The sequence below is a fragment of the Tamandua tetradactyla genome, chromosome 13 (assembly GCF_023851605.1).
Source record: "Tamandua tetradactyla isolate mTamTet1 chromosome 13, mTamTet1.pri, whole genome shotgun sequence".
NCBI classification, from domain to species: domain Eukaryota; kingdom Metazoa; phylum Chordata; class Mammalia; order Pilosa; family Myrmecophagidae; genus Tamandua; species Tamandua tetradactyla.
The window spans coordinates 28615947-28641892 of NC_135339.1; the positions used below are offsets into that span (position 1 = coordinate 28615947).

At 35.9% G+C, this 25946-nt stretch overlaps 2 protein-coding genes across 6 annotated transcripts in view; one reads left to right on the top strand and one right to left on the bottom strand.

Moving 5' to 3' along the window:
• Positions 1-1344, top strand: part of LOC143653810 (uncharacterized) — a 132236-nt gene extending 130892 nt beyond the window's left edge. The window contains exon 4 of the mRNA XM_077125097.1: positions 1122-1344. The gene's annotated coding sequence lies outside the window, so the exon portion shown is untranslated. The remainder of the gene's footprint in view (positions 1-1121) is intronic.
• TET1 (tet methylcytosine dioxygenase 1) overlaps positions 1-25946 on the bottom strand; it is a 159544-nt gene that overhangs the window by 93608 nt on the left and 39990 nt on the right. For 4 of the 5 annotated variants that reach the window (XM_077125090.1, XM_077125088.1, XM_077125089.1 and 1 more), the window contains one exon: positions 25371-25424. In XM_077125090.1, the coding sequence (XP_076981205.1) occupies positions 25371-25424 (54 nt within the window). Of the gene's footprint in view, positions 1-25370; positions 25425-25634; positions 25914-25946 lie in introns of those variants that run through there. The other variant, XM_077125091.1, reaches the window with a different exon arrangement.

A 25946-nucleotide genomic window follows, 5' to 3' on the forward strand; every position in this document is an offset into this window, starting at 1 on the left:
CCTGCTTGAAAATTCTTTTGTAAATACTATTTTAGAATAAAGGAATGTGAAGAGCCCCTTTTCTATACAACAATTATTCCAATACTTGTTTTCAGAAGGAGGCCCTTCTGAATCCAGATACTATAAATGGCAGGATTGGTTTAGAAAGAGTTATATTTGATGTCCTTGTTGTTCTAGGCTTTTCTTGCCTCCTGCAAAGAAAATCTGCAAGTTGTATAAGCATCACTAGACTCCTGTGTCACCCACCATCATTCAATCATATTCAACACCCTCCCCCTTAATCTGGTCTTTTTCTATCTAGGTTCCAGACTCCAATTTTAGTGCATGAGTCAATCTTGACATGTCCAGAAGAGAAATAAAAAAGCACTTCCAAGCAGGATTATGAAGCAAAGAGAAATACAATAGAAATTATATTTGTATTTCAGCAGCTAATTGCCACCAGGGGTTTAGTTGCTGTGCTTTATTAGCCATCCTTTAATTTCCACAGATAATTACAATGATCATTTATGCTTACCTTTCTCCTTTATTGCAAGTAATACATTAAAAATAATTCCAGATTTAACAGTTTTCTTTAATAATAATAATAATAATAATTTAAAATATATACAAGAAATTTTTATTGAAAGTTAGTTTCAGTCACATTGTAACACCAAAAATTTCAAAACAATACAGGTTTGCGTAATAAAGTATGATGTGTCCCTACACTGGAATTCTATTTAGCTTTTACAAATCATGCACTGAATTGGGCTGCAAGGGTAGTTCATTCAGTAGTAGAATTCTCACTCCTCATGCAGCCCCCCCCAAAATATATATTTATCATGTTTAAATGGTTAAAAATCCAAATGAAAAAAAAAAGGAAACTGAAGAATCTTTGTGCATATGCTGCTGTCTTCTGGGGGGAGAGAGTGAGGGGAAAGCATGGAAGGGAAGGGCTTGAGAGAAGTAGAGCATCTATATGTAGACATAAAATGTCAGAAAAGACACACAACAAACCGGTTATCATTGTTATTGCTGGTAGGTAGGAGAAAGCAGTGGAGGGGAGAAGAAAACAGCAACTTTTAACTTTGGACACTTCGGTATTTAATTTTTTTTCTTTCTTTTTCTTTGTTGTGCATGGGCAGGTACCGGGAATTGAACCCAGGTCTCCAGCATGGCAGGCAAGAATTCTGCCACAGAGCCACCGTCGTACCACTGTAATATTTTTTTTTCAGTTGGAATTTGTTCCTTTTAACAAAATTCTAAAAATGGCATTATAAATGAAATTAAATGTAGGAAGCTATAAGCACCAGATTCCACTCTTAAAAAATTTTCTATGAAGACACGCTTCATCTCATTAATAATAAAGAAACGAAAATTAAAATAATAGAATCACTTTTTAAGTGTCAGATTAATAAAGAATAACAACTGATAATATCTAGAGTTAATAAACCTGTCTCTCTTAAGTTTAAGTTTTCAAAGGGCAATAACCATCAAAATAATAAATATACACCGGGTTCTATTTTTGTTTACATTTCCCTGAAATATTTTTGTCTATCCTTTGACTTTCAACTTTTCTAACTCCTTTTTATTTAGGAACATCTCTCTTATAAACAATATATCACTTGATTTAGGGGTATTTTGGTTGTGTTTTTTTTTAAAAACAAAATCAGAGTGATTTCTTTTAATTGTTGACTATGATATTTAGTATTTTTTTCTTTTTCTTAATTTTTTTTCTACATGACCTTACCCAAGAATCCCTCTTCTAGGAATTTATACTATAGAAATCTCATATTATCAAGGATGCAATCAGAAATTATGAAACTTGATATACAATGGCAAGGGAAGGATTATTTTAGAGTCAGGAGAGATGAAAACACACAAAGTCTTCTATAGTGTTGACAAAGTTCTTCACCTTAATGTGACTGGTGGCTAACAGTGTTCATTCTGTGATGATTCTCAACTATATAAATACATTTCAGACACATTCTTGAACATAAATTTCATAAGTCAGGAAAATGTAAAAGACCATATGACAAAACAGTATTTTAGTATGGTACTATTTTAATGTGTTTCGAATATGCAACAAAAAAGGACCGAAATATGACAACAGTTAATACTGGGCCCATCTGGGTGAGGGAGGGAAGTACACTGTCCACAACAAAAACATTTAAAATTAAAAAAAGAAGATATTTTATAATAAATGTCTAGAACACACCTGCTAGACACAAATATTTTGTGAGATAAAACATCAGAAAATATGTTGCCACCATTGCACTTCCTGTGTTTCATATCATAAACGAAATGAAACACATAAAGCAAAGCCATTATAAAAAACAAACAGTAACCACATAAAAATTATGTCATTACATGGTTCAGTCATGATGCTAAATTATGAAGATAAAACAAGAGTGATATCTATTTGAAATACTGTCAATTTTATTAGAAAGACAAACATAAATAAATAATTTTAAAGCAAAACAAAACAAAAATTATGTCAATGCAACCGTACAGAAGTGAGGTACCACATTTTTCCAATTTCTTTAAGTATTTGTCAGTTACAAGAAAACACTGCTTTTTTTTTGGGGGGGGGGTTGGTGTGCAATGGTCCAGGAATAGAACGTGGGTCTCCCACAGGAAAGGCGGGCATTCTAACCACCGAACTACAAAACATTGTTTTTCAGTTCCCCATAAAAATCATATACATCAAAGACTATAAATTCGATAAAGGAAAGGGAGAGTAAAAATAAAAAACCAGAAAGAGAGGGACTAGATTCTGAAGTCCACAGTTCCAAAAGACTGGTGTTACACAATAGCAGTGAATTATAGAATCAGACAATGTGAGGAGGCACCGTTGAATGTAAGGTTTTTAATGAAAACGCACAAAAATAACACCAGAAAAATGAAGTGTGAATAATGAGGACTTTCCATTACTGCTGAATTTTTCTCACCTCTCTTACATGAATTACTACTTTACAACCTGACCCTAAAATACCTCTATTCTTCACCTCACTGGAATACTGCCAAGTAGACTTCTGTGGCCGGTTCTGAAAACCATCCTAATGTCTGCTAACAAACGAGATGACAGCAGAGGAAACCAATGGGAGTTTCAAGAACATACAGCCCACGGGGTGAGGAAGCCCCAGCAGATGTTATACATTTGGACATTAATAATGAAGCAATTCCTACAAGGCCTCTTGGTATTTTACTTGCCAAACTGATGCAAATGAGCTTGGGAAGCAGCAATTGCAGGGACTAAAAACCAGATTAAGTATAGTAAGCAAAGGATGCTTACCAGGGTGGAGCAGTACATTGCTAAGGATTCAAATAACCTGTAAGACCATCTAACTTTAAAAATTAATTGAAAAAATTGGGCGGGCCGCGGTGGCTCAGCGGGCAAAGTGCTTGCCTGCTATGCCGGAGGACCTCGGTTCGATTCCCGGCCCGAGCCCATGTAACAAAAAACGGAAAAACAAAGTACAATAAAACAAGAAAATGTTTAAAGATGTTTCCCTTTCTTCCTTCCTTCTATCCTTCCTTCCTTCTCTCTGTCTTTCCTTTAAAAAAAAAAAAAAAAAAAAAAAATTAATTGAAAAAATAGAGCAAAGAGCAAGTTTGGGGGCAAATATGACCAAAAAGCAAGGAAGATTTTCAGTGACATTCTAAAAGAAAAGAAAATATTTTTGTTAAAATATATCAGACTGCTAAATGGAAATATCAGAATTCAGAAAAAAAAAACAGACAAATATACAACTCAACTGAAAAATATAGAAATATCTGGGTAAAAATAATGCTGAAATTTACAGAAAGAACTGCTAAAAATAAAAAGGATCTGAGTTGGCAGTAGGCAATGACAGGCAATGTACTTGGTACTAGAAAACACCACTATACCAGCCAATTTAATAATCTACTTTATACGCCCCAAGTAAAAGTCACCTTGAGCTAAACTTATACAGCATTATGCTGAATGCTCAGAAGTGAAAACCCAGTTACATGAAAGTGGTAGAATCCCAAGGTCTTCATATTTTAGATTACTCATACTGAACATCTACACACTTTACTCCGCCTGGTGTGCCTACTGGGTTTTATTAATTATATGACAGACACACTAGAGGCTAAATACTCTGAGGTAAAATGCTTACTATACAAGCTTCATGGTTTAAGTAAGTTATGAAGTGGCCAATCTGTGTTTTCTGCTTAACCTGCTAAGAGGATCTCAAGATTTGAAGAGACTGTCAAGGGCATAAAGCTCACCTACTGTTTGCCAGGTGTGAACCCCTCTCTGTATTACTTCTAATAAGTGATTCATCAACCTCTGCTTAAGTACCTAAAGTAGAAACAAACTACTTCTAAACAGTTCCATATGCTGATTCTTCCTACTTTCTATCCAACAGTTCTACTTTTCTTAGTTTCATTTTGTAATAGTGACTTTTTTAAATACAGTTTTATTGATATATAAATATCACACAGCACAGAAACCATCCAAAGTACACAATCACTGGTTCACAGTATTATCAGGTTTGTGCATATAGCCCCATGATCAAATTGAGAACATTTTCATTACTCCAGAAAAGGAAAACCCTAATCCTCCCATACTCTTTATCCCTCATATTATTGACCCCCTGAAATAGTAACAGTTGTTACTACTGATGAAAGTGTCTTACTTTTATTGTTAACTCCAGTCCATACTTTGCAATCGGTACATTATTTCCCATATACTGCTACCCTTCTGTTATTAACCACTTATAGTAGTGTTGTACATCTCCACTTGTTCATGAATGAATACTTTTAACACTCGGAACACAGGAAGTCAAGTCAAAATACACTCTTCCTTGATCCTTCAAATATCTATCAGTAATGGATTACAGCCCATAAAATAAAACAAATAACAGTAAGTCCATACTGATATAAATGATTGAATTACTAAATTAAAAAGTAGAGAAGGGTCTGCTTTTCCTTCAAGTAGAATTCCTATTCATAAATATAGAAGGAGCAGTGGACACAGAAAATCACCACTTGGTAAACAGCACTGTAATAAGTTTTGAGGGAAGGATTATTAAGATGAGTAGGCATAGGGTACACAGGTAGTTCAGTGGTTAGAATGCCTGCCTTTCATGGGGGAGACCTGGGTTAGATTACCAGACCATGCACATACACCCCCACCCAAAAAAAGCAAGCTAAAATTAGTGGGCGCATGTATGATGAAAATCAGGATATCTGCATAGTCTCCAAGTGTCTCCCCACAAGAGATTTTTTAATTACAAAAGTAAAAGTAATAATTTTGCAGTGGCATAACCTGGCAGACAACTTATCCAAGTGATCAAAGGTAATATCACCAGATATTGACATCAGGCATCTTCTGATGGGATACACTGATAAGGGCATATATATCACTTCTTTGGGATTCTTGCCAAAAGAGCATGCCTTGCATTTACTCATGAGGCAGCGTTAAACACTCCAATTTGAGGGGTATTCTATGAAACAACTGACCAGCTGTCAACTTGTCTTCAAGTGTCAGTTTCTTAAAAGACAAAAAAAAAAAAAGACTGAGGAACTGTCCCAGTTTGGAAACCAAGGAGATGTGACAACTAAATGGGCTCCTAGTGCCTAGATTGAATGAATTTTACAACAGAAAGAGGACAGTGGGAAAACTGGCGAAATTTGAATAAGGTTTTTAGAGTAGTTAATAGTATTGTGCCAATTTCCTGGTCCTGAATCATTGTAATATGGTTATGTAAGATGTTGACATTTGTGGATGTTGGGTGAAGAATATAAGGGAATTCTTTGTACTATTTTACATTTTTTTTCAAGTTTGAAATGATTTCAAAACGAAATGCCCAAGATTATATACTTATCATAGTCTAGAGCCCATATTTTTCCCCTATTGTCTGCCTCCAGGCTTATCCTTAGCTGGAACTTTTTGCTCATAGAGTATAGTTTTCACAATGTTGAGCATACTGATCACTCTTCTTTACTTGTAATGTTGGGATTTGTATTTTATTTTAATTTGCAATTCCTTTGATTTTTTATTACAGTTTTGTGCTGGTTTGAAAGGAAGTATGCCCCCTAAGAAAAGCCATGTTTTAATATAAATCCCATTTCATAAAGGTAGAATAATCCCTATTCAATACTGTATGTTTGAAACTGTAATCAGATCATCTCCCTGGATGACGTGATTTAGTCAAGAGTGGTTGTTAAACGGGATTAGGTGATGACATGTCTCCACCCATTTGGGTGGGTCTTGATTGGTTTATTGGAGTCCTATAAAAGAGGAAATATTTTGGAAAATGAGAGATTTGGAGAGAGCAATACTATGAAGCAGAGAGTCCACCAGCCAGCAACCTTTGGAGATGAAGAAGGAAAATGCCTCCCGGGGAGCTTCATGAAACCAGAAGCCAGGAGAGAAAGCTAGCAGATGACGCCGTATTCGTCATGTGCCCTTCCAGCTGAGAGAGAAGCCCTGACTGTGTTCGCCATGTGCCTTCTCACTTGAGAGAGAAACCCTGAACTTCATCGGCCTTCTTGAACCAAGGTATCTTTCCCTGGATGCCTCAGATGGACATTTCTATAGACTGGTTTTAATTGGGACATTTTCTCGGCCTTAGAACTGTAAACTAGCAACTCATTAAATTCCCCTTTTTATAAGCCATGCCGTTTCTGGTATATTGCATTCTGGGAGCTAGCAAACTAGAACAAGTTTCATTATAAAAAATAAAAAACCAAGCAGATATAGATAAGGAGAGTAAATTTCCCAAACTACTATGTAGTTGGCCAGATTCCTTTTTCTATATGTAAACATTCTATATTTTGTGTTATTTACTACCTATTTTGTTTTATTTTAAACAAATATGAGATCTGCTCACGCTGTAACTTGATCTTTTTCATTTAAACAATATATTGTTAAACTTTCTCCATCCCTTTAGATTAAAGTAGACATGCATTTTCAAGAATCTCTCTAACCATAAAGATAGTACTTTATTTTCTCACCAAGACTATCCCATTTCCACTTTAGAAAGCCTGTTCTTTCACGTTCCCAAATTTAGATGGCAAAAAAATGGCATTTTATTCATAAGAGTATAGGTTTTAAAAATTATTAGAGGTTGACCATTTAAAAATTATTCCTTGGATATTTAAATTTCTTCTTTTTGTGACATTGCCCATTTAGTAAGTTTTTCTTTTTCTTTATCTTTTCCTTTTTTACAAATTTTCTGGCACTATTCCTATACTTTGTGATATCATGAAGATTCTATTTCCAAGTACTGTCAATATTACGGGATGTTATTCATCTAAATTAGAAACCTGAACTCATTTTAGGCAACTATGAACTTCAGTAAGCCATAATAAAACATCCTGAGCTTCTTTTTTTCATTGTTCTACCTACCCTTTAATCTAGATGGCGAAACTGTAAGGCAGGTACAATTTGCTCTATATATTTACCAAATTTCACCATCAGCCTAACCAAAGGCCTATTTGTCTTATTAAAAATCTTTTATTTTGTAATGATGTCTTTAGAATTTAAAAAATCTAATTACTTAAAAATTTAATGAAAAATGCTCACCCAATGATTAAATCTCAAGCTCCACCATTACATTTACCCTGATAATAAATTCTTCTGTCCATAAAGTATGTGGTATCTTTCAAAATCTGTGTTTAGTCAAGTATGTTCACTTTAATAGTGATTGTAATGATGAAAAACCAAGTCAATTAACTGTTTTGGACAATAGCGTTCTTTTTTTCTTAATAAACCTATTGTAATTTAACACATGCTACTATTTTTAGGTAATATAAACAATATTATTCAAAAATAAAGTAAAGCAATTGTTATAGAGTCACAGATTGGGTAACCCTAAAAAAAAAAATGTGGCTATCACAAGAATGACTAGAATGAAAAAATGTGCCAATACCAAATACCAGTGGAGGAACTAAACACTCATAACTGCTGGAGGGAATGTGAAATGGTATACTCTCTTTGAAAATTACTTGGCAGGTTCTCAAAACATTGAACATACCTCAAATCTATGACTCAGCAATTTATCCAAAGAAATGAAAGTATTTATCCAAAAGAAATTAAAGCACTTTTCCACAAAAAACCTTGCACAAGAATGTTCATAGCAGCTTTATTCACAATAGCCCCAAGCTAGAAACAATTCAAATGTCCATCAAGGAGAGAACAGATAGACAAAATGAGTTACATCCATACAATGGAATATTATTCAGCAATAAAAAGGAATGGAGCACTGACACCTGCTAAATCATGGATGAACCCTTATAAACATTAAGCTAAGTGAAAGAAGCCAGACACAAAAGCCAACATATTGTATGATTTTATTTATATGAAATACCCAGAACAGGCAAATCCCTACAGACAGAAAGCAGATTAGTGGTTAAAAGGAACTGGGAAGGTAAGGTGGAGATAGGGAACGCCTGCTTCAGTGGATATTGTTTCCTTTTGGGATGATGAAAATGTCTAGAATTAGATAGTATGGATGGTTGCACAACACTGTGAAAGAACAAATGTTATTAATGATCAATTCTATGCGCATTTTACTACACTAAAAAAAAATGTAGTACTGGACTCCAGAACATGCATGAAACTTAAAAACACTGTGTAAGAGTGATGCCATGATAAATCCCAGAGTGATCTGAAGTGTGAAAAAAATGTATTTGCGACTTTTCCGGGTCAAGATGGTGGCTTAACAAGGTGCGCATCTTAGTTCGTCCTCCAGAACAACTACTAAATAACCAGAAACAGTACAGAACAGCTCCTGGGGCAACATCAGTGACCAGACACACAGCATACCCCAGTCTGAACCAGATGGACCGGCTGCGAGCCCCCCCAGAACTGTGAGTTTCCAAAGCTGCGGTGGCCAGTGCCACTCCCCCACAGGCCACTTCCCAGAGGGGAAAGGAAAGGACTTTACCAGCAACAGGGACTGGGCACAATCAAACGCCAACTGTGGAAGTAATGAACAAATTCTGACTACTAAAAATAGGCCCCCAGCTTAGGTGAACCTGATCAAAGCGGAGGTTCCTCATTTCTGCCCTGGCGCCAAGGGGACAGGACTGACAGAAAAAGGGGGGAAAAAAAGAAGGAAACAGAGGTTTTTGTGGCTGCACACCTACAAAGGCTTGACTGCCTCTGGATACAGTGGCAGGACTTTTCAGGCTACAACTGCCCCAGGCATAGGCAGGAGTGAGCTCTTTTGGGGGCTTATCTGGAGCCTGTGCCTTCCACAGGGGAGGGGTGAAGCCCCACCCAGGTGGAATCCCTCCATCAAGGAATTCAGACCCCAGGGCTTGGTAATTTGAAGCCATTAAAACCAGCCTACAACCTCTCCTCTGTCTCCACCATGCCTCCAGCAGGCAGAGTCTGCCAAAGTTAAAGGTGCCACATCATCTTATGCTGGTGGGACCTGCAGTCAGACAAGTGCCACATACTGGCCAGAATAAGAAAAACAGAGTCCAGACACTTTACAGGAAAGTCTTTGAACCTGCTGGGTCTCACCCTCAGGGAAAACCGAAGCAGGTAACTCTTTCCTCCTGATAGGAGGCCAGTTTGGTCTGGGAAAATCTGGCTGGGTATATAATATCGAAGTAGACCCTCCTAAGTGTGTGTGTGTGGGGGGGGGGGGCGGGAAGGCACCACACAAGCAGGGCAAGAAACAAGAAAACAAGAACTGAAAAATTCTCCTCTGTTAAACAAAACTTAAGCTAGAGGTCCAGATAAAGCTGAACGGAATGTCAAAGAACAGATAGACAACAAATTCATCCAGCAAGAAAACCCTAGATAAAAGAAGTGAAAGCAATCTCCAGAATAAACTAATTAAGGTAATTAAATGCCTAGACGCCAGCAAAAAATAACAAATCACACTAGGAAAATTGAAGATATGGCCCAGTCAAAGGAACAAACCAACAGTTCAAGTGACATACTGGAGCTGAAACAATTAATTCAGAATGTACAAATAGACATGGAAAACCTCATCAAAACCACATCAATGAATTGAGGGAGGATATAAAGAAAGCAAGGAAAGAACAAAAAGAAGAAACTGAAAGTCTGAAAAAACAAATCACAGAACTTATGGGAATGAAAGACACAGTAGAAGAGATGAAAAAAACAATGGAAACCTACAATGGCAGATTTCGAGAGACAGAACAGGATTCCTGAACTGGAGGACGGAACATCTGAAATCCGACAAGAAACAGAAACTATAGGGAAAAAAATGGAAAAATATGAGCAGGGACTCAGGGAATTGAAAGACAACATGAAGCACACAAATATATGTGTTGTGGGTGTCCCAAAAGGAGAAGAGAAGGGAAAAGGAGGAGAAATTATCACTAAAAATTTCCCAACTCTTATGAAAGACTTAAAATTACAGATCCAAGAAGTGCAGCATACCCCAAAGAGAATAGATCCAAATAGACATACTCCAAGACATTTACTAATCAGAATGTCAGAGGTCAAAGAGAAAGAGAGGATCTTGAAAGCAGCAAGAGAAAAGCAATCCATCACATACAAGGGAAACCCAATAAGACTATGCACAGATCTCTCAACAGAAACCATGGAGGCGAGAAGACAGTGGGATAAATTATTAAAAGAGAAAAAATGCCAACCAAGAATTCTATATCCAGCAAAATTGTCCTTCAAAAATGAGGGAGAAATTAAAACATTTTCAGACAAAAAATCACTGAGAGAATTTGTGACCAAGAGACCAGCTCTGCAAGAAATACTAAAGGGAACACTAGAGATAGATTAGAAGACAGAAGAGAGAGGTGTGGAGAAGAGTGTAGAAAGGAAGACTATGAGTAAAGGTAAAAAGAGGGAAAATTAGATATGACATATAAAATCCAGAAGGCAAAATAGTAGAAGAAAGTACTACCCATGGAGTAATAACACTGAATGTTAATGGATTAAACTCTCCAATCAAAAGACATAGTCTGGCAGAATGGATTATCTATATGCTGTCTCTACTCAAAGGACACGAGGCCAAGGACACAAATGGACATTTACACACCAATGTTTATAGCAGCATTATTAACAATTACCAAGAGATGGAAACAGCCAAAATGTCCATCAACAGACAGTTGGCTAAACAAACTGTGACATTTACATAAGATGGAATATTATGCAGCTGTAAGACAGCATAAAGTTATGAAGTATGTAACAACATGAATGGACCTTAAGAACATTATGCTGAGTGTGATTAGCCAGAAACAAAAGGACAAATACTGTACGGTCTCACTGATATGAACTGACATTAGTGAATAAACTTGGAATATTTCGTTGGTAACAGAGACCATCAGGAGATAGAAATAGGGTAAGATACTGGGTAATTGGAGCTGAAGGGATACAGATTGTGCAACGGGACTGAATATAAAAACTCAGAAATGGACAGCACAATATTACCTAACTGTAATACAATTATGTTAAAACACTGAATGAAGCTGAATGTGAGAATGATAGAGGGAGGAGGGCTGGGGGCATAAATGAAATCACAAAGAAAGAGAGACGATAAAGATTGAGATGGTGTAATCTAGGAATGCCTAGACTGTATAATGATAGTGACTAAATGTACAAATTTAAAAAAAGGTTTTTGCATGAGGAAGAACAAAAGAATGTCAATACTGCTGAAAATAGATGGTACTTAATATTTTAAAATTTCAACTAATGTGTGAGACTAAAGCAAAAAATGTTTATTTGGTACAAATCTATACTTTGACTAGCACATCTCCTAATATAACTTATGTAGATAGTTGATTGAACATCTTAAGTACATGGAACTTTGTATAGGACATGAGATTTTGTTGGTTTGTCCAGGTGATGCCCTGATGAATCCCAGAGTGATTTGATCAGTGAGTGGAAAAGTCCCCTTCGGGGTATGGTGAGAACAGGGGAAAACTCAACTTCCCCAAGTTGAATTCTTGATATTCTCACAAGCAGTGTGGACAACCAAAGCTATAGGCTGAGCCCCCAGTCTTGGGGTTTGTTCATATGAAACTTAACCCCACAGGGGATAGGTCAAGCCTACTTAAAATTAAGCCTGAGTCACCCCCAAGAGAACCTCTTTCGTTGCTCAGATGTGGCCCCTCTCTCCAGCCAACACAGCAAGCAGACTCACCACCCTCCCCCGTCTGCGTGGGACATGACTACCAGGGGTGTGGATCTTCCTGGCAGCGTGGGACAGAAACCCTAGAATGAGCTGAGATTCAGCATCAAGGGATTGAGAAAATCTTCTCGACCAAAAGGGGGAAGAGTGAAATGAGACAAAGTGTTAATGGCTGGGAGATTCCAAACAGAGTCAAGAGGTTATCCTGGAGGTTATTCTTATGCATTAGGTAGATATCACCTTGTTATCCAAGATGTAGTGGAGAGGCTGGAGGGAACTGCCTGAAAATGTAGAGCTGTGTTCCAGTAACCATGTTTCTTGATGATGATTGTATAATGATACAGCTTTCACAATGTGATTGTGTGATTGTGAAAACTTTGTGTCTGATTCTCCTTTTATCTACCTTGTCAACAGATGAGAGGAACATATGGAATAAAAATAAGTAACAGGGGGAACAAATGTTAAAATAGATTTAGTTTGAAATGCTAGTGATCAATGAAAGGGATCAGTAAGGGGTATGGCATGTAAAATTTTTGTTTGTTTGTTTGTTATGTTTTTCTGTTGTCTTTTTATTTCTTTTTCTGAATTGATGCTAATGTTCTCGGAAATTATCATGATGATGAATATGTAACTATGTGATGATATTGTGAATTACTGATTATATGTGTAGAACAGAATGATTATATATTAAGAATGTTTGTGTTTCTTTGTTGTCATATTTTTTAAATTTAAAATTAATTTAAAAATTTAAAAAAAAATTAGGCTTAAGAGTCACCACCAGAGAACCTCTTTTGTTGCTCAGGTGTGGTCTCTATCTCTCAGCCAGCATGACACACAAGCTCACTGCTTCCCCCTCTCTATGTGGGACATGACTCCCAGCGGTGTAAACTTCCTGGCAACATGGGACCAAAGTCCAAGAATGAGCTGAGACTCAGCATCAAGGGATTGAGAAAACCTTCTTGCCCAAAAGGGAGAAGAGAGAAGTGAGACAAAATAAAGTGTCAATCGCTGAGAGATTTCAAACAGACCAAAGAGGTTATCCTGAAGGTTATTCTTATAGACATTACAGAAGATGTCATATATAGATTAAATAGATATTGCATTATATAGATATCACCTTTTTAGTTAAGGTGTAATGGAGAGGCTGGAGGGAACTGCCTGTAACTGTAGAGCTGTGTTCCAGTAGCCATGTTTCTTGAAGATGATTGTATAATGATAGAGCTTTCACAATGTGACTGTGTGATTATGAAAACCTTGTGTCTGATGCCCCTTTTATCTAGGAAATGGACAAATGAGTACAACATAGGGATTAAAAAATAAAGAATACAGGGAACAAATGTTAAAATAAATTTAGTAGATTGAAATACTAGTGATCAATGAAAGGGAGTGATGAGGGGTATAGAAAAAAATAGGGGAAACATAGGCTAAAATATATTGGGTAGATGGAAATACTAGCAATCAATGAGAGGGAGGGGTAAGGTATGTATGAGGTTTTCTTTCCTTTTGATTTCTTTTTCTGAATTGATAAGAAATGATCATAATGATGAATATACAACTATGTGATGATATTGTGAGTTACTTATTTTATACCAAGAATGGAAGGATCATATGGTAAGAATGTTTGTATTTGTGTATTGTTATGTTTTTAAAAAATTAAAAAAACACTCTGTAAGTAAAGGAAGCCAGTCATAAAAGACTATGTATTATATGATTCCATTCATAGGAAATGTCCAGAATAGGCAAATCCAAAGAGAAAGAAAGTAAATGAGTGATTGCAAAGGGCTGGGAGTGGGTGGGTGGTAGAGAGACTGGAGTAGTGACCAAAGGGAGTGAAAATAAAAACATTCTGAAATTGATTGTGGTGATGGATGCATGAATGTGAACATACAAAAAGCCATTAAATTGTATACTTCAAAAGGGTATACAAACATATAGATTGCATGGCATATGAATTATATCTCAATAAAACTGTTTTTTTTAAATTAAAGACATTTTAAAGAAAAAAAAGTCCTGAAACAACAAAGTCAGACACCGAAAAGTAACTTTTATAAAATTCCATTTATAAGACATTACCAAAAAGACAAAATTTACCTGGTGATAAAAATCAGATCAGCTGTTGCTTGGAGGGGAAAGAAATGAGTCAATACATATGTATTATATTAAACAATATAACTAAAGGTATATTATATGTGGGCCATATCTAGAATACTCACAAAACTATTAAAAGCGTATACTGATAAGATACGAGACTATAGAACTTGAAAAGAGGGAGGAATAATGAGCAAATAGGGAATCTTCCATGTTTTCTTAATATCTTTCTGTTTTATTTCTAGATTGTTCTTTCCTTTGGGTTTTAAAAATAGGGTTTTAATATCACATTGCAAGAAAATCAGAGATATGTGGTTTCAGACCTGATTAGTGGCATGGCTAAGAAAATATCAGGGATTTGGGTGGCTTCTGTATACTACTGATCACACTGTAAAGCTGCTACAGTTCCAATGTCATGTCCTCATACATCCAAATGTAGTTTGCAGGAATTTCTCCTTGTTTCTCTCTGTCTTTTAAGCAAGGAGGGGAAATAATTTCAAAGCTTTTCAACAAACTTTTCCCTAGATCTCTTTGAGAAGAATTGGGTCACATGGCCACCCCTAAACCAATCACTGTCAGAAAGGAAATATTTGTTAGACCCAGTCCACTGAAGGAGTCTACTAATCTTAGATATATCATTGCTTAATATAAACTGAACATATAGATTGTTTTTTTAATAATTAAAAAGTTATTTTTACTTGGGTGGTTCAGTGGTAGAATGCTTGTTTTCCATGTCGGAGACCCTGGTTTGATTCCCAGACCATGCAGCCCCCCCAAAAAATTATTTTTGAATGAAGTCACTGGATTTCCTTTTAAATCATATTGATTCATGTACACTTTCCTCCTCAACAAACCTAATTTTGGTATACTTTGTCATGTTTCCCTCATAATATCAGTTGTATGTGCTATTATATAGAATAATTTTGCTGTAATGATCAACTATACACTTCATCCATAAGTAAGTTTTGTTTCTCATTTATTTATATACTCTGAAGATTGTTTTTTGTAATCGGCTTCTTATCTGCTTCATAATCAAATCTTTTTTCTTCTTTTTTTCAAAGTTATTTTATTCTAGATTAGGTGAGGGGGGTTGGCACTGATTGATTTGTTATCTTTTATTTTACTTCATTTGTTTCCAGGGAGTTTCTCTAAATTGAGCTTCTTTCTTTGGCAGGAAGTTTCTGGTAAGATAAGGCTGTTTGGAAGATAAGATAGGGATGGGGGAAGGACAAGATAAGGAAAGAATGAAGTCTATGTCACATTCATATGGAATTCTATGCCTAGTTAGCCTCATCTCCCAATAGGACATTAAATAAAGCCATAAAATTTTCCATTATTACTTAAAAGTTTCATTCATTTAATTTTTTAAATCTAAGACATGTGCCATTTCTATGTCCCAAAGAAATTCAAGGTGCCAAAAAGGTGACATGGTACAAGATAGAATGTTTAGGTTAAAATGGAATCCATCGTAACATTTCATCCAGGCAAGAATCATCAATAGATGCCAATACCAGGAAACTGTAACAGAATAGTTACATAGTCTCAAAGTATGTCCTCAAAAATATTCATTAATAACAAAAGGAAAAAGAGTAACTTAATGGAGAAATCTGGCAGCTACCATCTTAAGCAAATGATCAATGCCAAGATCACAGTAATGGAACACACTGACATCATGTGCCTCCTGATTCGATGTAGGGAGAAGATAAATCACTTCCGTGGTATTCTTGCTAAAACTGCATAATCTGAGCAAACATTAAGTAAACTCAAACCGAGGAGAATTTTACAAAATAACCAACTTGTACTCTTCGAAAATATTAGAATGAGAACACTGAAGAGACATAACTTCAATGCATGAGCTGAGATTATCTTTTTTTATCTACATTGTTAGAACAATTGGTGAATAAATCTGAATAAAGTCCCTATGGGTATATAATTTTGTCTATCAATAATTTCCTGATTTTGATCATTGTACTGTAATTATATAAGAAGACAGTTCTTATTTTTAGCAAACACACTGTAGTATTTAAGGGCAAATGGGTATCATGTCTGAAACTTACTCTGAGAATTTAGGGGGAAAAATCTACAGGCGATAAAGCAAATATGGAAAAATGTTTAACATTGGGGTAAGTGAGTGAGGAGCATTTGGGGATACTTTGAACTCTCTTATAGCTTTTTGATGTTTGAAATTATGTCAGACTAAAACTTAAAAAAAAATGTTTAATGATATCCATCAGAAAGAAGTTAGGAAGACAAGCTGTTTTCCCATTTCAAAGTTGAGCAGATTACATACTGCCTAAGCGATAAATCTGACAGACTTTTCTGACCAAAAGTCAAAATAGGAGAAAATATTTGTTTATTTTGTCTTTTTTTATCTTGATCATAGATGGCACATAATCTTCATAATTTTCCCCTACAAATTATACTGAACAGAAATGAGCCTGTCAGGCCTTATAGAAGGGTATTGCGTATCATTACCCATAGCAACTTCAACAACCCATCTACATTGTAGATATATTTGAGAATAAACATTGCTCGAACAGTGTTGATAATTCACAAAGACAAATATGAAACTTTAATTTACTAAAAGAATTTCCAGGAAGGGCTAAGGAAATGTGGCCTAGGTAACTTCAACTTTCTAATGGTCTTAATTTGTTTTGGGGAAGTGATCAAATATCAGAGGCTTTAAATAAACTCTGGACACCTGGATTAAATTTCTGATGAAATGTGCTAAGCAGCAGTGCCACTATCTTACAGTGTCCATTAAGTGAGGGCATAAACTAGATTTCATGGGTGCAGTGACAAAATCAACATCTTGATAAGGTTTCCATTTAACTTCACAACAAATAACCTTCACATTTCTATAAAGCTGACTGAGAGCCAATAATGGTTTGTAAGCACTTCACTTCCCCATGGCTCCATAAATACCACTGCTTCATTTTTTCTTTTTCTTTTTGCAATGAATCATTAATTAGTCTCCAACAGGGGCCCCAGTGGCTAAATATAGATGAGACAACTCACCTGATACTTGAAATTTACTGTCATTAACTCAGATCACTTGACCTTTAATTCAAAAGGTGTAAATAAAAATGTAATAAAAGACACACTATCTTGAAAATCATCAGTTGAGAAGGAGATACACATACACACAATGGTGGGAAGACCAGATTAAAGAGATAAGACATCAAAATGCAATGCATGTTCTAGGACTGGCTGTTAGATTGGGGAAAACCAGCTAATAAGGTTTTTGGGACAATTGGAAAGATTTAAAAATGGACAGTATATTATATGACATTAGATTCAATCAATATTAAAATTCCTCAGTGTGATAATCATATTGTGGTTATACAGAAGAATATTCTTATTCTTGGAGAAACATGCCGAGGTATTTATAGGTAAAATCCCAAATGGTTTAGCAAAAATAATGCATATAAAATATACAGATATTCAGTGCACTTCTCTCAAGTTTTCTATAGGGTTACCTTTCTTCCAAAATAAAAAGTTAAAGAAAAATTATACTTGATTATAAAAGAAATGTATTAGATATATTCAGATTTCCATAGCAACTTACTACAGAGACTATCAAGGCAGGGCTGATTATTTGAGAAAGTAATTTCTTTTATATACCCAGATGTCATCCTAATATATTCATGACCCATATGTCATCCTAATAATGTTTACAGTTCAGACCTAACTGATTTAAATTAGGTCATGATATCCATTCATTCAATCATTCATTAAACAGGTAAATGTTTATTGAGTGGTAGGTATACAATATTATGTTAGACACTGATGACTTATATGGACAGGTTAATTGAACACCATAAATTACATGGAACCTTGAATAGGGCATGAGATTTTGTAGGTTTGTCCAATGCGATGCCCCGATAAATCCCAGAGTGATTTTAACAGTAAATAAAGAAATATTTGCAAAGTCCTCTTTGGGGAATGGGGAGAAAGGAGGAAAATTCAACTTCCCCATTTGGAGAAGGCCTGATATTTCTCACAAGCAGCGGGGACAACCACATCAGTAGGCTGAGCCCTCAATCTTGGGATTTGTTCATATGAAACTCATCCCCACAAAGGATAGGCTAAGCCTACTTAAAATTAGGCCTAAGAGTCACCCCCCAAAGAACTTCTTTTGTTGCTCAGATGAGGCCTCTCTCTCTCAGCCAATAGGGCAAGCAAACTCACTGCCCTCCCCACTCTCTACATGGGACATGACTCCCAGGGGTATAAACCTCCCTGGCAATGTGGGACAGAAATCCTAGCATGAGCTGGGACTCAGCATCAAGTGATTGAGAAAACCTTCTAGACCAAAAAGGGGAAGAGAGAAATGAGACAAAATAAAGTGTCAGTGGCTGACAGATTTCAAACCAAGTTGAGAGGTTATCCTGCAGGTTATTCTTACGCATTATATAGATATCCCCTTTTTAGTTTAAGGTGTATTAGAGAGGTTAGAGGGAAGTGCATAAACTATAGAGCTGTGTTCCAGTAGCCGTGTTTCTTGATGATTGTATAATGATACAGCTTTCACAATGTGACTGTGTGATTGTGAAAACCTCATTGTCTGATGCTCCTCTTATCTACAAAATGGACAGATGAGTAAAACATATGAATTAAAAATAATTAATAGGAGGAACAAATGTTAAAATAAATTGAGTAGACTGAAATACTAGTGATCAATGAAAGGGAGTGGTAAGGGGTATAGAAAAAAAGGGGGGAAACAGAGGTTAAAATATATTAGGTAGATGGAAATACTAGCGGTCAATGAGAGGGAGGGGTTAGGGGTATGATATGTATGAATCTTCTCTCTCTCTCTCTCTCTCTCTCACTTTTTTTACATGGGCAGCACCAGGAACTGAACCCAGGTCTCTGGCATGGCAGGCAAGAACTGTGCCACTGAGCCACTGTTGCCTGCTCTCTTTTTATTTCTGTTTCTGGAGTGATGCAACTGTTCTAAGAAATGAACAAGGTGATGAATATACAACTATGTGATGATATTATGAGTCATTGATTATATATCAAGAGTGGAATGTTCATATGTTAAGAATGTTTGTGTTTGCATGTTGCTATGTTTTGTCACCAAAATATATATATACTTATATAATATATAAAAATAAAAATATTTTCACTTGTTGAAATCACTATGTACCAAGTTGTCCTAAGCACTTTCTATATTTAAATAATCATTCAATTGCACAGCAAGCCTATGATGGTGGGGTATGAGTACAAGTGTACAACATAATTAAAGTTTTATATAGAAATGTCTACATACAGGTACATAATATAATAATATTCAAATTAACTAACGTAGTTATTTAAAATGTTTCAGTTTAAATAACTTAGTTCCTAAAATAAATAAGTTTATTGTTAATGTCTGGTTCCCTAGAATTCTAAAAGGACCATAAGCATTAATCAAATTCACATAACACTACTAAATTTTAAACATAGATGATCAAAATTGTAACAGCTCTCTCATCCGTAATTTTTTTTTACACATGCATAAAGTCTGATTTTTAGTTCAAAATGAATAAAAGATATTTAAAACTATGATGCATCAAAACAGATTAAAAAAAAAAAAAGATACATCTTCATTCTCTTGCATAGGCCACCGTGGTGGGAAAATCATGCTATCAAGCCTTTAAAAAACATAAAAATAAGTGACATCTTTTGGGTACCAAAAAGTATTTTCCATTACTAAATTAAGCCTAACTCGAAAGTGAATTAAGGTCAATACCAAAAAAATTTAACAAAAATTTAAATTCATTATCAGTTATTGGGCTTGCTTCTTCCGACCCTTGAGAATATATTCTAGTCTGTATATGGAGAGCTATACAGTAAGAGAGTTATAACCTCAGAAAATTGCCTTATGAATTCAGCACTATCAAAACACAAGCACAGTATCAAATGAACATCAGTATTCAAGACACAAGGCATATGCTCTTTTGCAGATTAGAAGAAATCAACAGACATTTTTAGTAGTCTGAATGAAAATTTCTGCAAACTCATCCAACCCCACACTTGGCTTTTATTCAGTCTGATTCTCTGATGGGATCATTCCTAGAAGTCACAGAATGGACATGAGTGTTTAGTCGCTGGAAATGTATGTGCCGCAATGATAAAGGAATGAGTGTGTGTGAACTGATTTACTGAGACCCCTGCCCTGAAATCAGTCTCAAAACGCTGTGTTGTAACTACTGGTTATGCAAACCGGAAGCCCCACCTGTGGCTTTGATTGTGTGAACACTGATGGATCAGTACATATCTTTGGCAAAGTTTTTGCTAGTTTACGGTTTAAGGAGGAAAATAAGGAATTGAATCATAAGACTAAATTATTGAATTTTATGACCAATTTATATTCTGAGTTTTTCTTCCAACTTTCATGGTTGTAAAAAGCTGTATTTCTTTGTGAATACTCTCATCTCCCCTTACTCTCCATCTCTCCCCCCACCCCCCACTAGTTTACTATATCCAAAAGTCTGGGATTAATTTCCCAGGCTATAAAGGAATCTATCAAAATGGCATGTTTTTCCTGAACAATGTTCAAATTTAGTATTGGATCTATCACCTAAATTTGCAACTTGTTGCTACAAGTCATAGAATGCTACATTAAAACCAGAGTTAAGAAAACTTTATCATTGTACCAATGATCTCTTTTACTAACTGAAACAGAGTTGTAGATAAGAGTGCAGAGAAAAATCCTTAGCAACTCTGTTATCTTTCTTTCTTGTAGCTTAATGGATTTAAAAGTAAACAAGGTAACTATCTGCTTTGGTACTTTTAAACTATCATTAGTATTTATAACAATGTACAGATACAGGGAACAGTTCTCAAAGATATCTTTGAGACTTTTCTTATTTCCTTCAAAGCATTTTTCAGTTTGTAATTTATTCATTTGTTCTTAATTTTTTGCCTGTCTTTCTTTCCTCAGCATTTTTCACAGTTTGTAATTTATTCATTTGTTCTTAATTTTTTGCCTGTCTTTCTTTCCTCAGCTGCCTTTAAGCTACTTAAGAGCAGGCATCATATCAGTCTTGGATACCAGTGTAGTCCCGGTGCTTAGCAAGTGTTTGAAAAATAGGTATCAAATGGTAAGAAAAATGTTGTTTAGGAAGAAACACTTACTTAGCATTTACTTTACATCAGGCAATGGGAACTAAACATTGTGAATGTCACTATGCCACTCAAATCAAGACCAGGCACAAATGTGATTCATTTATGATTTGATTCTCCTTTTAAAACAAGTTTCAAAAACACACGTAAGTATAGCTATATGCAAATGTCCTGTCTTTCTCACTTAGTGAGATATATGTATTATATCCCCACTCCACCTCTGTGGCCCCTACCACCATTTATTCTTCCCCTTTATCAGTATCATCAAGGAAGGAAGTAAACACTGAAGAGTAGGGCTCCCAGTGCAGAAGCTAGCAGGAAAATCATGTCGTTGTGTTCACCCAGTTCTCCTAATACTACTTTGATGATATTTTATAACCAAATAGATCAAAAATGTCCCTTGCCAGACAAGAACAAACATCTGATCACAGAATATATAAATGTGGTCCACTTCTCAGGGATGTCAATACTTTTCAACTTGAAATGATTTTAGTTTACAGATGATTAGCAAAGATAGGAAAACAGTTCTTACATACATTCTTGCAGCCTCCCTGTTACCTTTTACGTAGCCACGCTTCTTGTGCTATATTGGCACTATCATACTATCCCATCCGCCCTATGGTCACTGATGAGGCCACATATGTTTTGTTTGCCCCTCCAGGTCCACACTCCACCTTCTACCCCTTGAACATGAACATGCTCAAGAGCTGACCTGGATGTATTTCTCAGTGGGTTAACCTTTTTCCCTGACTTCTAATGGGGATTAACTAATGAAAACAACAGAAGACTGGAGGATAGGCTATTTATCAACCTGCTCCCCCCCCCCATGGCCTTCTCCCTGCTGAACATCCTTCTACCCAGATATCACAGCAAAAGCCCCTGCTCCCACCCTTTTACCCTTTGAGGTCTAGAAGTAGTAGGAGCTCAATGCTGAGGACATCACCATCCCTAGTTGGTTTTCCTTTATCCTGCCCTCACTTTAAAAAATAATCCCTTTATTAATTTCTGTTCAATAACTCCAACTGACTGTGCTGTCTGATCTGCAGGGACTCTGACGAAAAACCTAACCAAAAAAACATTGCCTTAAAACTGACTTTCTCCAAGGATATATATTCAGCTATCCCACAAAAAGCAGAGCTTATTTACCTAAATGCTTTCCACAAGAATTGCAAGCCATGTTACTCACAAATCCCAAATTCATGAACCGAGGACTGAAAGTAAATAACATTTATGTTGAGATAACTAGATTTCCAACCAATCTATGACTCTGTGAATGTCCATACCTCTCTACCTTAGCAAAGAGTCAAGAAACAATTATGACACAGTTCATCTATATTTGATGTCATCTATATTTGAAAATAACTCTAGTGATTATCAATAGGGCTTGAGTAGGAAGCTGATTCTCTGGCGCCAGTGGGTAGGGGTTTGTGCTGAGCATACCCCCCTGTGATTTGGTATTCATTCTGGCTATGAGAGTGCTTTGGACAGAGACATCAATTTCAGGTCTGGGAAGACTCTAGTCAGGGATTTCACAACATTCTTTATAGTTTTGAAACCTGAATTACAATGGAATGAACATAAATATAGCTGTGTGGTTTATTTTGTTGTTGTTTTCTTAAAAAGGAGCAGTGTGAGACATACAGGCAACTTCAGCCACACAAATGGATTCAGCATTTAGTCATCAGGATCAAAGTAGCATAGACCAAGCTTAAATTCTATGCCCAGTTTCCTTAGTCAAGCTCTTCATCTCCCCAACTTTCTAACAGATGAAGAGTCAGGTATGAAACCTGTAATATCACATCTGACAAAAAAGCAAGGGACCCAGAGGATTTGAAGAACTGTGAGGTCAGAATCAAAGGAAGCAGACTAGATTTCTGGCACAATGCCCTAAAGCAAAGACGGAGAATTATGAAAGGCGACAAAGTTGCAACCTGTGGGACTCACATCTCAGGTCCCCTGGGCAGCAGCCATCTGGAATAGTTAAGCCCTTACCCATAAAACTTCAAACTGAAAGTTCTACCCATCACCTACCCTCCCTCCCAAAATAAGGTTTGAGTCTTCTTAGCATTTCCTTTAGGGCTATATAATATTCTCTGGCTAAATTTTATATACATTAAACTCTGAGGTTCTTCGCATTTCTACTTTGGAGCAGAGAAACAAAGGTTTTATTTGAGAAAAACAAAAATATTATGCTAACCAAAATTAAAAATTAAACACTTAAAAATTTCAAAATCAGGAAAAAAAAAATTCCCTCTTAGAGTAGTTCCCTACTCTTGACCACGACTACTAACTATAGAGGAAAGTGAGCAACAATTCAATTCTGCTTGCTATGGCAGATGAAATTTAGCCACCCACAGACACTTATTTTTAAAAAAAATCCAGAGTCCACCACCATGATTCCAGAAGGGAGCACACTGTATATTTACTTCTGAAATCTATTTTAGGTGACAGGACACCCACAGACTAACAAAATAAACACAGAAATTAAACAGCACCCCCCAAACCCAGTTCTACTTCCTAGCAAAGGCAGAAACTTTAGCTAACAGGTTTAATTTAATGTATATTAGTTTCTCCAAGTAAGCTATACCTTTCTCCTGCCACCCAGCAACCCCCTTCTAAATTTGAGAGCTGTCTATAACTGCAGGACCAAAACTATTTTTTTAGAAGAATTTAAGCCTCAAAATGCTTGAGATGGATAATACCCAACACAGAAAGTGTGGAAAGAGATTAAGAAATACAAGTAGGGCTTTTAACGATAAACTTCTATAGTTGAGGGAGGAGCAGGAAGGAAGTAAAAGAGATTAATATGCAAAAGAAAAACAGAAGATTTAATTTCTCTTGAAAATAACTACTATTCTATTTGCTCTGGCCCAGTGAGAATTTGTACCAAGCAATTTCATTCATTTCACAGTCCTAGCACGTTGCTGCCTGTGTGGTAAATATTAAATACATTCTTGGTTGATGAAAAATGCACATGACAAAGCTATGTACACACAGGAAACAGAAACTCAAGGTGGCCAGACAAACTAGAAAGCAAGGCAAGGTTTGGTTCTCCATATCAACAACATTTTCACTTGGGGAAACAAATGACATAAAATTTTTGCCACATCTATAGTTCCATATGTTGTTTCTCTTTGAGTGCTAGAACTTAATTCACAAAAGAAAAGCTATGATTAGGTTAAAATACGTTAAACCAAATATACACAATATAATTTTAAATAGCAATGGTTTTATTGCTTAGTAAGTCTTCTTGAATTAAAAAATGGTTGTATGTTCAGGTTGTTTTCATTTATAATAGAAATATACCACTTAGAGCCTTTAATATATTAAGCACCTCTTTGCTAGAGTAAAGCTAGCCTCAAACTTTTTGTGATGCCATATGCTTTTAAATTAACCCTTATGAATACTGTACAAAGCTCATAGCACAGTGCTAGTTTATAATTGAATTAGGTTACTACTAAATACTCTCTAGGCAAACTACAGAAAATAACAAAAACATGCATATTCCTAGAGCTCTATGAATCCCAGAATGAAAGATGCTTTAATGATGACTTGGGAAAAGCAATTATAATTGGGCAGTAAGATCTCAACCACTTTCACATTTTAAATTGAACTAAAAGCTCTAAGGTCCTTTTCTTTTTGGAAAAAAAAAATCACACATTTAAAAATAGTATCTAATGAAAGGTCTATTAAAATCACAATGGACCATAGCTGTCAACTTCAAATAGTGCCTTTCTCTTAAAGAGCTTAAGTTTACACACTATTGCAACACCACAAATGCAGATGCTACAAAAGGAGCAACAAAGAAAAACAAATTTTATTCACAACACTTTGCATATAAACTTTTCCTTCTGCAGACTTGTGTGGAGTTGAAAATAAAGGATGCTAATATGCACATTATGCAGCAGATCAAAAAAGAGAGAGAAAGAGAGAGAGAAAAAACACTTTAGTTGAGTGAAAATGCATTTATCAACTGAAAAATCTGGGAAAATTCACATCCACTGTACTCCAAATTTACCCCCAAGTGACAGCAAAAATACTATATGAAATGGAAAAAAATTAAATATTATTTAATCAATAGCTGATTACCTTTAAAACTTTGGGCTTCTTTTCCCTCTGGGGCCTCTTGTTTTCCTTTATAACCTAAAAAAAATCAAATTGCAGGATGAGCCTCCGCTTAAAAAAAAATTAGCTCCCACCCCTCTAAATTTTTGGCTATTTCCCTGTAAAACTACTTATTCCATTTTAAATCATCAACATGTTTGCTAGGCAGAACCTAATGAGCTTATGTAAAATGTATACTTAAAAATCACTGAAAAAAAAGCCTTGCACAAAGACGAAGTAGGGAAATACCCTGTTTTCCCCTTAAAGTCTGTCTTAATTAGCCTCTGCATTCTTCACAGCGAAGCCCACGAGGTAGCCATCTTGCTTGCTTCTGCAGAGGAAGCCTCTACAGTGGAACAGTTCTGCAAACTGCTTTTTGGTATTATTATCATGGTGTTTAAAGGCAGCCCTGGCCTGCCAGCACTGTAGACGTGCTGGGCATGCCTTTTGCAAAAACAGCCCCACAAAGAGTGCAGCCAATGGCAATGCAGAGCTTAGCAACTCCAAAGTGATCTTCTCTGCCTAGCCCTTCCTAGACAAAGGATCTCCTGTGCGGCTCCA